General features: G+C 46.7%; 1 protein-coding gene across 1 annotated transcript in view; it reads right to left on the bottom strand.

Annotated features, from left to right (window-relative positions):
- PPP6C (protein phosphatase 6 catalytic subunit) overlaps positions 1-15,600 on the bottom strand; it is a 32,602-nt gene extending 17,002 nt beyond the window's left edge. Inside the window, exon 1 of the mRNA XM_066256230.1 lies at positions 15,370-15,600. Coding sequence (XP_066112327.1) covers positions 15,370-15,444 — 75 coding nt within the window. The 5' untranslated portion in view covers positions 15,445-15,600. The remainder of the gene's footprint in view (positions 1-15,369) is intronic.
- Between the last annotated feature and the right edge of the window lie 106 nt (positions 15,601-15,706).

The raw sequence follows: 15,706 nt of genomic DNA, 5'->3' as shown, positions 1-15,706 counted from the left end.
GTCTTTCATTACCCCCTTCTTTCTCATCTTTTTTTTTTTTTTTCCGAAGTTGGAAATGGGGAGACAGTCAGACAGACTCCACATGCACCCGACCGGGATCCACCCGGCATGCCCACCAGGGGGTGATGCTCTGCCCATCTGGGGCATCGCTCTGCCACAATCAGAGCCATACTAGCACCTGAGGCAGAGGCCACAGAGCCATCCTCAGCGCTCGGGCAAACTTTGCTCCAATGGAGCCTTGGCTGCGGGAGGGGAAGAGAGAGACAGAGAGGAAGGAGAGTGGGAGGGGTGGAGAAGCAGATGGGCGCTTCTCCTGTGTGCCCTGGCTGGGAATCGAACCCGGGACTTCTGCACGCCAGGCCAACGTTCTACCACTGAGCCAACCGGCCAGGGCTTCTTTCTCATCTTGCCAGGATAAAAAGCACTATTCTTTTTAGGTTAGCTTCATAAAGTAGCAATTAATACTTTTAAAATGTTTTTTCTGCTACTGTAAATTTTTTTTATTATTATTTATTGATTTTAGAGAGAGGAGAGAGAGAGAGAGAGAAAGGCACGGGGGAGGAGCAGGAAGCATCATCTCGTAGTAGTTGCTTCTCGTATGTGCCTTGATCAGGTGGTTTTGAACCAGTGACCTCAACATTCCAGGTCAACACTGTATCTACGGTGCCACCACAGGTCAGGCTCTGCTACAGTACAATTTTAAAAATAAAACAATATAGTGATGTTTTAAAGAACCTATCTCAGGACTTTACTCACTTTTCTTAGATATAATGCTTTGCCCAAATAATATTTGGAGTATTTTTTCAGGTATACTCATCAAACCTCCTAAAGAGAATTCCACCAAAAGTATTTGTATAAGTGTTTTGCTGTAATTTGTACCAGAGTGGGCAGAGTTTCCTGTTTGTTGTCATGAGGCCTGCGTGTTGTCTGACACTGTCCCATCCACAATCCCTTTCAGATTTCAAATCTTTTTTTTTTTTCATGTTGGTTTTTTTTGTATTTTTTTTTTCTGAAGCTGGAAACGGGAGGCAGTCAGACAGACTCCCGCATGCACCCACCAGGGGGCGATGCTCTGCCCATCTGGGGGGGGTTGCTATGTTGTGACCAGAGCCACTCTAGCGCCTGAGGCAGAGGCCACAGAGCCATCCCCAGCGTTCGGGCCATCTTTACTCCAATGGATCCTGGGCTGCGGGAGGGGAAGAGAGAGACAGAGAGGAAGGGGAGGGGGAGGGGTGGAGAAGTAGATGGGCACTTCTCCTGTGTGCCCTGGCCGGGAATCGAACCCGGGACTCCTGCATGCCAGGCCGACGCTCTACCACTGAGCCAACCGGCCAGGGCTCAGATCTTTTTTTATTTAGTGAGAGGAGGGAGGTAGAGACAGACTCCCACATGTGCCCTAACAGGGATCGACCTGACAAGCCCACTAGGGGGCGATGGTCTGTGCATCTGGGGACCTTGCTCCAGATATTTTTTAGCACCTAAGACAGAGAGGCCATGGAGCCATCCTCAGCACCCAGGCCTAACTCATTCTAATTGAGCCATGGCTGCAGGAGGGCAGGAGAAGAGAGAAAGAGAGAGAGAGAGAGAGAGAAGCAAGAGGGAGAGGGGTAGAGAAGCAGATGGACGCTTCTCCTGTGTGCCCTGACCAGGAATCAAACCCGGAACTTCAAACCTGGGACTTCCACATGCCGAGCCAACGCTCTAGCACTGAGCCGAATGGCCAAGGCCAGATTTCCTATCTTTTTTTTTTACAGTGACAGAGAGAGTCAGACAGACAGGAAGGGAGAGAGAGATGAGAAGTATCAATTCTTCATTGCAGCATTTTAATTGTTCACTGATTGTTTGTTCATTGATTACTTTCTCTTATGTGTCTTGATTGGGGGGCTACAGCAGACTAGTGACCCCTTGCTCAATCCAGCAACCTTGGGCTCAAGCCAGTGACCTTGGGCTTCAAGCCAGCGACCTTGGGCTTCAAGCCAGCAACTATAGGGTCATGTCTATGATCCCACACTCAAGTTGGATGAGCCCACGCTCAAGCCGGCGACCTCGAGGTTTCGAACCTGGGTCCTTCACATTATATATTTTAAGAAGACTGCTAATTTCCATCAGTGAAGATCAGAGCCAGTACCATGAACACAATTTAAATGTTTCCCCCCAACACATCTGACACAAACCATCAAAGCAGCTCATCTTCCACTCTATCCATAATGCATCTCTGGAAGAGAAAAGTTCTCTATTTCCCACACTGTTTATCTTTCTATTTGCCCATTTCTCAGGAAACTGTTGGTTACTTGTAAATTAGAGAGCTCTACTGCCCATACCCCTTTAAAGGTCAATTATTAACATGTTACCCAAACAAACCTACTATAAACTCCACCCTGAATTAAGTTCTATTGTCCTCAAAGAGGTTTGTCCTCACCCTGCATTATACTGCCCTATTTTCCCAATTGATTTTTCCCAAAATACAGTACACTTTAATGTCATGCTTTCAACCTGTAAGTATAGTCACTGTGTAGACTATAAACAAGGTACACAGAATGCTGTGATTAAACAGATGCCTCAAGAAGGACCCAGGGGAGGAATGTCTCTTTGCTTTCTCTATCAAGGATAAATGTGACTTCCCTGAGAAGTTTGTTTTTATCAACATATTATAAACTCTTAATTTTTTTTTTTTTTTTTTTTACAGAGACAGAGAGTCAGAGAGAGGGACAGACAGGGACAGACAGACAGGAAACGAAGAGATGAGAAGCATCAATCATTAGTTTTTCTTTGCGCGTTGCAACACCTTAATTGTTCATTGATTGCTTTCTCATATGTGCCTTGACTGCGGGCCTTCAGCAGACTGAGTAACCCCTTGCTCGAGCCAGAGACCTTGGGCTCTAGCTGGTGAGCTTTTGCTCAAACCAGATGAGCCCGCACTCAAGCTGGCGACCTTGGGGTCTCGAACCTGGGTCTTTCGCATCCCAGTCAGATGCTCTATCCACTGCGCCACCGCCTGGTCAGGCTAAACTCTTGCCACCGCCCAGTCAGGCTAAACTCTTAATTTTTAAAATTGATTTTAGAGAGAATGGTAGGGGGCGGAGAGTGAGAAACATCCACTTGTTGTTCCACTTACTTATGAATTCATTGGTTGATTACTGTATGTGCCCTAACAAGAGGATCAAATTCACCTAAGTTGGCGTATTGGGACAAACCAACTGAACAACCCAGGGCCTTGGTTTCCTATCTTTATTTTCTTTGTCTCAGTTTTCTTATTCTGAATACAATTTATCTTGCTATATTGAATGCATCTCTGTAACCACTCTATATCCTTTTGGAACGTGAGTTATCATTTAACATTTTGAAATTAATCAGAGTACCGATTCCTGAGGAACTCTCCATGGTTCCCATATTTGAATGTGCCAGAATTTGCAACCATGTACGACTGGCTCTCCTAGCCCACAATGCCTCCTGAACTGCAAAAAGACTGGCCCACTTCTCCAGTATCAATCTGAAAGTAATAGCAGACTGTAAAGAACATCACTGTGAAACCCTGCCAAACTCAAAGGCCAGTAGTTAGTGTCTAGAGGACACATATAAACTACTCAGAAAACATCTTTAACCTGAGGCCGGGCACGCTATCCCGAGTAATGTAACAGCTGCCTCCTATTAACTGCCACTTCTGCAGTCCCAACTGAGGATTTTGAGTTAAATCTCTAAGCCAAAGCCAGTTCTCATCTATCCAGTTCAGCAGTGGCTTACAAATTCATATCAAGCAAACACAAAAATAAAAAGTCTATAAAATCTCAGTACAAACTTTATCTATGTCAGTCAACTATCTATATAGTGGGGCCTCATAGAGCACAGCCTTGCTATGGGATAAGCTCCTCCAAAGCCCTTCACAGCTTTGATCTGCTTGGTTTGTAGGAAACGTGGTTACCTTTACTGCTCCAAAACAGGCAGTAAGGCAAGATTCTTCATCTTATCCCAAATTTAGGACAAACTATACCAATGTCTCCCATGGTGCCCAATTAATTCCTAATCCTTGAACAAGTAAATGTTCATGGTCCCCATTCTTAGGAAACCCTATTTCCCTTGTCTATCTTTTCCTCCAGATACTTGTTCATGGTTCTACTTCACTCTCTACTCCTGTATCCCCATTACCACTTGTCCCTCAAACACACTGGGTTTTAAATTCTCAACCACAGCACTACTACTGATAATTCTTTGTTGTGGGGAGGGGGGTTCTGTCTAGTGCATTATAGGGTGTTAAGGAACATCTCTGGCTTCTACACCCATTAGATACCCAAAGCAACCCCCCCCAGCTGTGACAAACAAAAATGTTTCCAGACATTGCCAAATATCCTCAAGTACAAAATCACCCCCAGTGTGAGTTTAATATTACACAAATAGTGTCTGGAGGCCCTGGCTGGTTGGCTCTGTGGATAGAGAACAGTCCTGGTGTACAGATATACTGGATTCAATCCCCAGTCAGGGCACATATGAGAAGAAACCATCTGCTTCTCTTCCCCTTCCTCTCTCCCTTCTCTCTCTCTTCCCCTCTTGCAGCCAGTGGTTCAATTGGTTTGACAGCCCCAGGAGCTGAGGCTAGCTCCGATGGTCCGAGCATTGGCCTCAGGCACTGAGGATAGTTCAGTTGATTCAAGCATTAGCCCCAGACGGGGGTTGCCAGGTAGAGCCTGGTCAGGGTGCATGTGGGAGTTTGTCTATTTCCCCTCCTCTCACTGCTTGCCCAGAGGTCTACCTCAGTATCTTTTTTTTTTTTTTTTTGGTATTTTTCTGAAGCTGGAAACAGGGAGAGACAGTCAGACAGACTCCCGCATGTGCCCCGACCGGGATCCACCCGGCACACCCACCAGGGGCGATGCTCTGCCCCTCTGGGGCGTCGCTCTGCTGAGACCAGAGCCACTCTAGCGCCTGGGGCAGAGGCCAAGGAGCCATCCCCAGCGCCCGGGCCATCTTTGCTCCAATGGAGCCTTGGCTGCGGGAGGGGAAGAGAGAGACAGAGAGGAAGGAGGGGGGAGGTGGAGAAGCAAATGGGCGCTTCTCCTATGTGCCCTGGCCAGGAATCGAACCCGGGTCCCCTGCATGCCAGGCCGACGTTCTACCGCTGAGCCAACCGGCCAGGGCCTACCTCAGTATCTTGACTTGACTGCATCTCAAATTCAGGATGGCCCAAACCAAACTAACCATGCTTTCTTAATCTAGTTACAGTATATATTTACTAAGTAATCCATGCCATAAACTAAGATTACACTGAACTCTCCCCTCTCCCCCAGCAACTAGACCCACTCTGTCATAAGATCCTATAAGATCTTCTTCAGACATTTATCCCTTTTTTTTTTTTTTTTTTTTTTTTTTTTTTTTGCATTTTTCTGAAGCTAGAAACAGGGAGAGACAGTCAGACAGACTCCTGCATGCGCCCGACCGGGATCCACCCGGCACGCCCACCAGGGGCGATGCTCTGTCCACCAGGGGGCGATGCTCTGCCCATCCTGGGTGTCGCCATGTTGCAACCCTCCTGGGTGTCGCCATGTTGCGACCAGAGCCACTCTAGCGCCTGGGGCAGAGGCCACAGAGCCATCCCCAGCGCCCGGGCCATCTTTGCTCCAATGGAGCCCTGGCTGCGGGAGGGGAAGAGAGAGACAGAGAGGAAGGCGCGGCGGAGGGGTGGAGAAGCAAATGGGCGCTTCTCCTATGTGCCCTGGCCGGGAATCGAACCCGGGTCCTCCGCACGCTAGGCCGACGCATTTATCCCTTTAAACATCAAAATCACAGCCCTGGCCGGTTGGCTCAGAGGTAGAGCGTCGGCCTGGCATGCGGGGGACCCGGGTTCGATTCCCGGCCAGGGCACATAGGAGAGGCGCCCATTTGCTTCTCCACCCCCCCCTCCTTCCTCTCTGTCTCTCTCTTCCCCTCCCGCAGCCGAGGCTCCATTGGAGCAAAGATGGCCCGGGCGCTGGGGATGGATCCTTGGCCTCTGCCCCAGGCGCTAGAGTGGCTCTGGTCGTGGCAGAGCGACGCCCCGGAGGGGCAGAGCATCGCCCCCTGGTGGGCAGAGCTTCGCCCCTGGTGGGCGTGCCGGGTGGATCCCGGTCAGGCGCATGCGGGAGTCTGTCTGACTGTCTCTCCCCGTTTCCAGCTTCAGAAAAATACAAAAAAATAAAAGTAAAAATAAAAATAAACATCAAAATCACTTATTTCAAGTTCTCATGTTACCTCGTCTATTGTTTCTGTGATTCCTGTCCCTATTCCAATCCATGGTCCATAATGTTGCCATAATATTTCTAAACCCTTCTGACACTACCTTAAAAAATCTCTGAAGGACATTCCTCTGTTTATGGCAGTTTCCTAAACTCCATTCAGATACTACTGTTATCATTTTGTCACACTCCTACCACATACAACAGTGTATTCCTATAATAGTTTTCTTTGAATCTACTTTTGTCTTTTAGCCACATTTTAAACAGTATCAAAAAGTCACAGTATAATGTTTTCCCCTAAAATATAGAAACATTTCAAAGTGTTTATCCACATACCACCTAAAAGATAAAAATCAGACTAGTCTTCCATGATTTGTCTGTCTGCCTGTCTCCCAACACCACACCCAGGCATACCAACTGGCTCAAATTCCCCCAATCAACAATGATCTTTCTTTCAGATTAAGCTGTACAATAGCACATGGTCTTTATCCTGCTTGCATGTTCTTTCCTTCCTGCTTTATCTACCTGAACAAATTCTGCTCTTCCTCTCACTGCTCCTCCTTTGTGAAACCATTTCTGCTTCAGAGTTAAATGCTATTTCTATGTTTCCCAATATCCTAGACAGCACTCTTTCTTAGTACCTATCACACCATACAATGATTATTTGTTTACCTCTCTATCTCCCTTACTATACTGAGACTCCCTTAAAGGCAGAGAGAAGTACAGGATTCTACCTCTAGCACCCACAGGGAACAGTCTTTGACACAGGAATTAAAGAAATGTTTGTTGTAAAGCAATATACAAGTTGATTCAACAAATCTTAACTATCACATATGAGGTGATGTTCTAAGACTGTGGAGAATAAACAAAATATGACCCTGGTCCTCAAGAAGCTTGTAATCTAAGGGTACAAACACATTTGCTAACATACAAGACAATACTAGCCCTAGCTGGATAACTCAGTTGGTTAAGAGTGGTCAGCAAACTCATTAGTAAACAGAGCCAAATATCAAGAGTACAATGATTGAAGTTTCTTTTTTTTTTATTTTTTTTATTTTTTTTTGTATTTTTCTGAAGCTGGAAACGGGAGAGACAGACAGAGAGACTCCCGCATGCACCCCACCGGGATCCACCCGGCACGCCCATCAGGGGCACCGCTCTGCCCACCAGGGGGTGATGCTCTGCCCCTCTGGGGCGTCAGTCGCTCTGCCTTGACCAGAGCCACTCTAGCGCCTGGGGCAGAGGCCAAAGAGCCATCCCCAGCGCCCGGGCCATCCCTGCTCCAATGGAGCCTCGGCTGCAGGACGGGAAGAGAGAGACAGAGAGGAAGGAGGGGGGTGGAGAAGCAAATGGGCGCCTCTCCTATGTGCCCTGGCCGGGAACCAAACCCGGGTCCCCCGCACACCAAGCCGATGCTCTACCGCTGAGCCAACCGGCCAGGGCCTAGAAAGGGAATTTTTAATAGCAAATAAATTCAGGCATGTACTCTGCTGAATCACTGTGACAATAATCACTTACACCTCTGCCCTGGCTGGATAGCTTGACTGGCTAGAGTATTATCCCAATATAAACAGGTTGCCAGTTTAATTCCCAGTCAGGGCACATACAGAAACAGATTGATGTTTCTCTCTTTCTCACTTCCTCTCTCAAAAATTAATCAATTTTTTTTTTTTTTTTTTTTTTTTTTTTGGTATTTTTCTGAAGCTAGAAACGGGGAGAGACAGTCAGACTCCCGCATGCGCCCGACTGGGATCCACCCAGCACTCCCCTCCCACCAGGGGGCGACACTCTGCCCCTCCGGGGCGTCGCTCTGTTGCAACCAGAGCCACTCTAGCGCCTGGGGCAGAGGCCAAGGAGCCATCCCCAGCGCCCGGGCCATCTTTGCTCCAATGGAGCCTCGGCTGCGGGAGAGGAAGAGAGAGACAGACAGGAAGGAGAGGTGGAGAAGTAGATGGGCGCTTCTCCTGTGTGCCCTGGCCGGGAATCAAACCCGGGACTTCTGCACGCCAGGCCGACGCTCTACCACTGAGCCAACCGGCCAGGGCCTTAATCAATATTTTTTAATCACTTAAACCTTATCAATTCTGGCTTTGATATATACCCTGTCTATCACAAGGATTGTTAAATGAAAGAATGGACATAGCAGTGCTCAGAAAACTACAATATAAGTAGCTATGTAAATTCTAATCATTGCTAATAATTCTGACTATGGAATCCAGGAGCCCTGCATGGAGAAAGTGGCATCTGAGCTAAAGCTCAAAAGAGGCATAAAGAGTACTGCATAGAGGAAGCATAAGTGGTAGTTAAGAATGGGAACCCTGGGCCTGACCTGTGGTGGCGCAGTGGATAAAGCGTCGACCTGGAAATGCTGAGGTCGCCGGTTCGAAACCCTGGGCTTGCCTGGTCAAGGCACATATGGGAGTTGATGCTTCCAGCTCCTCCCCCCTATCTCTCTCTCCTCTCTGTCTCTCTCTCTCTCCTCTCTAAAATGAATAAATAAATAAAGAATAAAAAAAATGAATAAATAAATAAAAAATAAAAAAAGATAAAAAAAAAAAAAAAAAAAGAATGGGAACCCTGGCCTGACCAGGCGGTGGCACAGTGGAGAGAGCATTGGACTGGGATACAGAGGACCCAGGTTCAAGACCCCGAGGTCACCAGCTTGAGTGCGGGCTCATCTGATTTGAGGGAAAAAAAAAAAAAAAAAAAAAAAAAAAGCCCACTAGCTTGAACCCAAGGTCGCTGGCTCCAGCAAGGGGTTACTCGGTCTGCTGAAGGCCCGTGGTCAAGGCACATATGAGAAAGCAATGAACAACTAAGGTATTGCAATGCGCAATGAAAAACTAATGATTGATGCTTCTCATCTCTCTCCGTTCCTGCCTGTCCCTGTCTATCCCTCTCTTTGACTCACTGTCTCTGTAAAAAATAAATAAAATTAAAAAAATTAAAATTTAGCCCTGGCCAGTTGGCTCAGTGGTAGAGCGTCGGCCTGGCGTGCAGAAGTCCTGGGTTCAATTCCCAGCCAGGGCACACAGGAGAAGCGCCTATCTGCTTCTCCACCCCTCTCCCTCTCCTTTCTCTCTGTCTCTCTCTTCCCCTCCCGCAGCGAGGCTCCATTGGAGCAGAGATGGCCCGGGCGCTGGGGATGGCTCCTTGGCCTCTGCCCCAGGCGCTAGAGTGGCTCTGGTCGCAACAGAGCCACGCCCTGGAGGGGCAGAGCATCGCCCCATGGTGGGCAGAGAGTTGCCCCCTGGTGGGTGTGCCGGGTGGATCCCGGTTGGGCGCATGTGGGAGTCTGTCTGACTGTCTTTCCCCATTTCCAGCTTCAGAAAAATACAAAAAAAAAAAAAAAAAAAATTTAAATTTAAATTTAAAAAAAATAAAAAAGAATGGGAACCCTGGAACCAGACTTGCCTAGGTTTGAATCCCAGCTCCTCCGCTTACTTACTAGCTGTATGACTTTGGAAAGTCAATCCATCTGTGCTTCAGTTTCCTGATTGTAAGACAGGGCAAATGTTAGTACCCAACTCAGAAAGTATTACATAATTTAATATTTGTGCTATGTGTGTATTAAATAGGTGACAAACACTGAAAAGAAGCAAAGCAGCAGGGATATACAGGGCATGTGTCAGAAGACAGCATTCCAATGTGCTCAGAATGAAAAGTTATTAAAAAAAAAGGTGATGAGGCCCTGGCCGGTTGGCTCAGTGGTAGAGTTTCGGCCTGGCGTGCAGGAGTCCCAGGTTCGATTCCCGGCCAGGGCACACAGGAGAGGCGCCCATCTGCTTCTCCACCTCTCCCCCTCTCCTTCTTCTCTCTCTCTTCCCCTCCCGCAGCCGAGGCTCCATTGGAGCAAAAGATGGCCCGGGCGATGGGGATGGCTCCTTGGCCTCTGCCCCAGGCGCTAGAGTGGCTCTGGTCGCGACAGAGCGAAGCCCCGGATAGGCAGTGCCGGGTGGATCCCGGTCAGGCGCATGTGGGAGTCTGACTGCCTCCCCGTTTCCAGCTTCAGAAAAAAAAAAAAAAAAAAAAGTGATGAAGTAGAAGACATACCTAGAAAAGCAAACTATCTGCCATCCTAAAAGTGCTATTATTATATCAAAAAGAGCTATGCACAAGGAGGGTTTTCAATCTAACTCATGGACTAGCTGGACATCCTCACGCGAATCACAAACTCTACAAAGTTCAGTTTCTCTTTGGTGAGGTTAGAAGGCAACAGAACTAGATTAATTCCGATTCTCAGTTCTGCAACCCTAGGAAATGGACTGAGGAGATATTAGAGGCATGTACTGTCCCATCTAATACCTAGAGCCACAGGTGGCTACTCAACACTTGAGATGTGGCTAGTCTGGCCTGACCAGTGGTGGTACAGTGCATAGAGCATCAACCTGGGATGCTGAGATCCCAGATTTGAAACCTCAAAGTCACCGGCTTGAGCGCAGGCTCATTCATCCATCATGAGAGCAGGCTTGCCAGCTTGAGCGTGGAGTCACCAGCTTGAGTGTGGGATTATGGACATGATCCCATGGTTGCTGATGTAAGCCCAAAGGTTGCTGGCTTGAGCTAGGGGTCACTGGCTTGACCTGAGCCCCCCCAATCCAGGCACGTATGAGAAGCAATCAACAAACAACAAAAAGTGACAGAACTACAAATTGATGCTTCTCATTTCTCTCCTGTCTCTCTCTCTCAAAAAAAAAAAAAAAGAAAAAAGAAATGTGACTGGTCTGAATTGGGATATATCATAAATATAAAATATATACCATGTTTCATACTCTTAGTACAAAAAAATATAACATTAAAAATTTTGTTAATTACATGTTGAAATTAAGTTAAAGATTATTAAAATTAATTTCACCTGCTTCCTTCTTACCTTTAAAAAAAAATTTTAATTTTAAGACTTTTATTTATTCATTTTAGAGAGAGGGAGAGAAAGAAGGGGGTGAGGAGGAGAAAGCATCAACTCCCTCATACGTGCCTTGACCAGGCAAGTCCAGGGTTTCAAACCGGTAGCCTCAGTGTTCCAGGTCGACGCTTTATCCACTGCACCACCACAGGTCAGGTATAAAACAAATTTCGAGGCCCACATTTCTGAGTATTTTATTTCTACTGGACAACACTATTACAGACTATTTTCAGAATACACAGGAGAATGTACTTCTATATACAAAGCAACAAACAAAATGCAAGGCAATTTAAGAAAAAAAGCAGGAGAGAATTCTTGGAAGCATTATAGAGGCATTTGAGACAAAGGTACAAACTTTTCAAAGCAGGTAGACTTATACAAAAATGCAGAGATGGCTCAGACTAAATAGAAAAGTGAGTTCTGAAAAGATTACATTAACTATTAATCCATAAAAGTGGTTACTATGGAATTACACCATTCTTTGTGTTGCATCTCTGAGATAGACACTAGTAGTACTCTTCCAACCCCTACCATGATAACTGTCTTCAGTTCCTCAGTAAAAAACTGAACACCAATTCAATGAGCAATATCTTTGTTTACATATCACCTTTAAGAATTATCCAAGAGCCTGACCTGTGGTGGCGCAGTGGATAAAGCGTCAACCTGGAAATGCTGAGGTCGCCGGTTCGAAACCCTGGGCTTGCCTGGTCAAGGCACATATGGGAGTTGATGCTTCCAGCTCCTCCCCCCTTCTCTCTCTCTGTCTCTCCTCTCTCTCTCTGTCTCTCTCTCTCTCTCTGTCTCTCCCTCTCCTCTCTAAAATGAACAAATAAAAAATAAAATTAAAAAATTAAAAAAAAAAAAGAATTATCCAAGAGATCTGACAATCTTTAGGTTATATAACCCATCACCCGCCTAAGTACTTCATTAAGTATGCAGTACACCTGCCTTTTATCATTCTTTCTTCCACTTAGCCAGATATGGAATGTGTATTGCTTATGATCAGCTCCTAAATCATTTTTGTGAATGAAAATCACATGACCTCTTTTTATTATTATTTATTTATTATAGAAAGAGAGGAAGGTAAGGAGAGACAGGAATATCAATCTGTTCCTGTATGTGCCCTGACTGGGAATTGAACCCACAATCTCTGTGCTCCTGGATGATGCTCTAACCAATGGAGCTATCCGGTCAGGGCACACATGACCTCTTTTTAAACAAAGGTTATGTTTTGGTCCACTCACTATTATATGTCATCTTTATTTATTCACAACAGTTATTTAGATTTGATCCAATACTAGAGATTTGATCACTTCCAATTTTGGTATCGAGAAAGCATGAATAGATCTAGAACATCCTATGCATTTACTATTTTACTTGGTACCTCCAACTTCTGATCAGTTTAAAATACAGTGAATTTTTCTTTTCAACCAGAACAAGTCTTTTCCATAATGGCCCCAATGATTTATTTTCTTCTTTTAAGGCCTCTGGAAAGGTGCTCCTGGAATACTTTCTTGGCCTGCCTAATTTTAGTTTGCACTTCATGCCAAGAAGTAGAAACAAAATTAAATGTCTTTTAATATACCAGAGATAAGCGAATTAAATCACAAGCAAATTAATCTGATAAAAACATTTCCAAGACATAGAAAAAAAAAAGACTCCACTTAAAAGAAAAATTCATATTTTTCCCCAGTACTTTCCCAGATTTAAAATAAAGTTTATTAAGAAATAGATACAGGCCTGACTGGGCGGTGGAGCAGTGGATGGAGCGTCGGATTGGGATGCTGAGGACCCAGGTTTGAGACCCCGAGGTCGCCGGCTTGAACGCGGGCTCATCTGGTTTGAGCAAAAGCTCACCAGGTTGGACCCAAGGTCGCTGGCTCAAGCAGGGGGTTACTCGGTCTGCTGAAGGCCCGTGGTCAAGGCACATGTGAGGAGGCAATCAGTGAACAACTAAGGCATCGCAATGCGCAACGAAAAACTAATGATTGATGCTTCTCATCTCTCCTTCCCAGTCTATCCCTCACTATGACTCTGTCTCTGTATAAAAAAAAAACAAAAACAACAACAAAGAAATAGATACAGCCTGACCAGGCGGTGGCGCAGTGGATAGAGCGTTGAACTGGGATGTGGAGGACCCAGGTTCAAGACCCCAAGGTCGCCAGCTTGAGAGGGGGCTCATCTGGTTTGAGCAAGGCTCACCAGCTTGAACCCAAGGTCACTGGCTCGAGCAAGGAGTCACTCAGTCTGCTGTAGCTCCCCCCACCCCTCAAGGCACATTGATAGATGAGAAATCAATGAACTAAGGAACCACAACGAAGAATTGGTATTTTTTTGTTTGTTTGTTTTTGTTTTTTTTAATTGATGTTTCTTATCTCCCTCCCTTCCTGTCTATCTGTCCCTGTCTATCCCTCTCTCTGACTCTCTGTCTCTGTAAAATATATATATATATATAAAGAAAATTCAACTGATTACCATCCAAATCATTTTAATATCCAATTTTAAGTTAATATCAAGATACATTTTCTTTTTTTTTTTTAATTATTATTTTTATTTACTCATTTTAGAGAAGAGAGAGAGAGGGAGAGAGAGAGACAGAGAGAGAGAAGGAGGGAGGGGCTGGTAGCATCAACTCCCACATGTGCCCCAACCAGGCAAGCCCAGGGTTTCAAACCAGCGACCTCAGCATTTCCAGGTCAACGTTTTATCCACTGCGCCACCACAGGTCAGGCCAAGATACATTTTCATAATAAATTTTACTAATTATAAACATAAAACTTAAAAACAGCTTTACATAGGCTAGAGAACAGGAAATTTCACCTCGATTTACTGATATGTATAAAACCACTTCAGCCATGGGATTAAGAATGCTACCAAAAGATACCTGGTTAGTTTTCTAATGAGCTAGGTACCAACGTTGGTTGTACCTTTGTTTCCTAAAACAGCACTTAGCAGAGAGAAGCCACAAAGGACTCAGATGAGCATGAAAGCTACATTTCTACTAATATTGGTTTTGCCCTCATTTTAATTAAATTGTCCCATTTCGAAGGGGACGATGCACAAGAATGACTCCCCTACATACAGAACGTATAATTTACCTATTAGTTTAAATAAGCTGCATTCACAACTGCTCCTTTGGCTTTCAACATTTGCATACTTGTTGACTGACGTTAAATATCAACTTCCTGCACCAAAAGAGATAGCAAAAGAAAAAAACCAATGATACCTTCTTTAAGAGAAAAAAATTCAAGGACAGAAAATAAACTGCTTTAAACCCACAGCTTGAAGAATAAAAAGAACTCAGAAGCTATTGACAGTTTACTGACTTACCACAGAGCAAATCAGTTAACTGAACAAACAACACAGGCAATAACACTAACTGCTCAACATTGCCAGACACCTAAGCACTGGTTTAACGAACGCATAAAAACAGACTTGTCAGAAACAGATTCTTGACTTCACACATAACACCTACTGTCACTTGGACTCGGAAGTAACAAAAAACAACTCACCTTCTTTAGGAAATCAAGAAAATGCAATCTTGTGTTAAAGGATCATGGGGAACAACTTACGAGACAGGAAAGTATTTGCACTTATTGAAGGACTACTAAATTACCTACTTTAATGAGCTCAACAGAGTCCTCGAAACCGGAATGCACATCTGAATCTGAGCAGAAGAAAACCAACACTCCTGAAAAGCAACTGGGAGGAGTGGTGGGGAAAGAGGGTCGCCTGGCGTCCTCTGCCATCGCCACCGAGCGGCCCCGGCGCACCGTCCGCCCACTTCTCAGGAACCTCACCACACGGGGGCCGCGTCCCCCGGGCCGGGGACACCTCCTGTCACCCGCCGGCCGCCCCGCGCCCCTGTCACTGCGTCTGCAGGGAAGACCCCATCCCAGCGCGGACTCCGGGAGACCGGAGATCGGGCTAGGGAAGACGAGTCTTCTCGGCACATTCGTTAGGGCTCGGAGCCCTGCCGCAGCCCGAAGGCCAGGAGGGGCAACCCTGGGGCAGAGGCCGCGACATCCCTCGGGAGACCCACTACCGACAGGGACGGCATTCGGGAGACTCGAGCGCCTCCGACTCCCGGCGTTCTCCGCACGACGCCAATCGGACCGGGTCGCCTGGCGCTGCGTCAGGCCCTCCGCCGTGACGGAACGGGATGCCGACGGGGGTCCCGCGGGGAGAAGGGCGGGCCGGCGGGCGCCCACTGCCGGAAGGGGCGAGCCCCGCCACCAGCGCTCCCGCCCCGACCGAGCTCACCTTCAGGTCGTTCTCCGGCAGGTATTTGCACAGCCGCGCTATCTCCACATACTTGTCCAAGTCTAGGGGCGCCATTTTAGAAATAACAAGCCCCGGCGGCTGCGGCGGCGGCGGCGGCGGCTGAAGTAGCGGCGGCAGCGGCAGAGGCCGAAGCCGGAACTCTTTCTACGTCACGTCCGGCCCGAGAGAGGCGTCTGCGCAGCGGCGTAAAGCTTGACCCGAGTCTCTCCGCTGCCTCAGCACACCCCACGCCTTCTGCTGCTGAAGTCGAGCTGCAGGCCCCGAGGGGATCCCCTCGGTCCAGCCTATGAGATCTGCTGCGACCCGTAGTTGTCTG

Source organism: Saccopteryx bilineata, chromosome 2, assembly GCF_036850765.1.
Source record: "Saccopteryx bilineata isolate mSacBil1 chromosome 2, mSacBil1_pri_phased_curated, whole genome shotgun sequence".
Lineage (NCBI taxonomy): Eukaryota > Metazoa > Chordata > Mammalia > Chiroptera > Emballonuridae > Saccopteryx > Saccopteryx bilineata.
The sequence above is the reverse complement of the archived record's forward strand: the minus strand, read 5'-3'. Positions and strand labels throughout refer to the sequence as shown.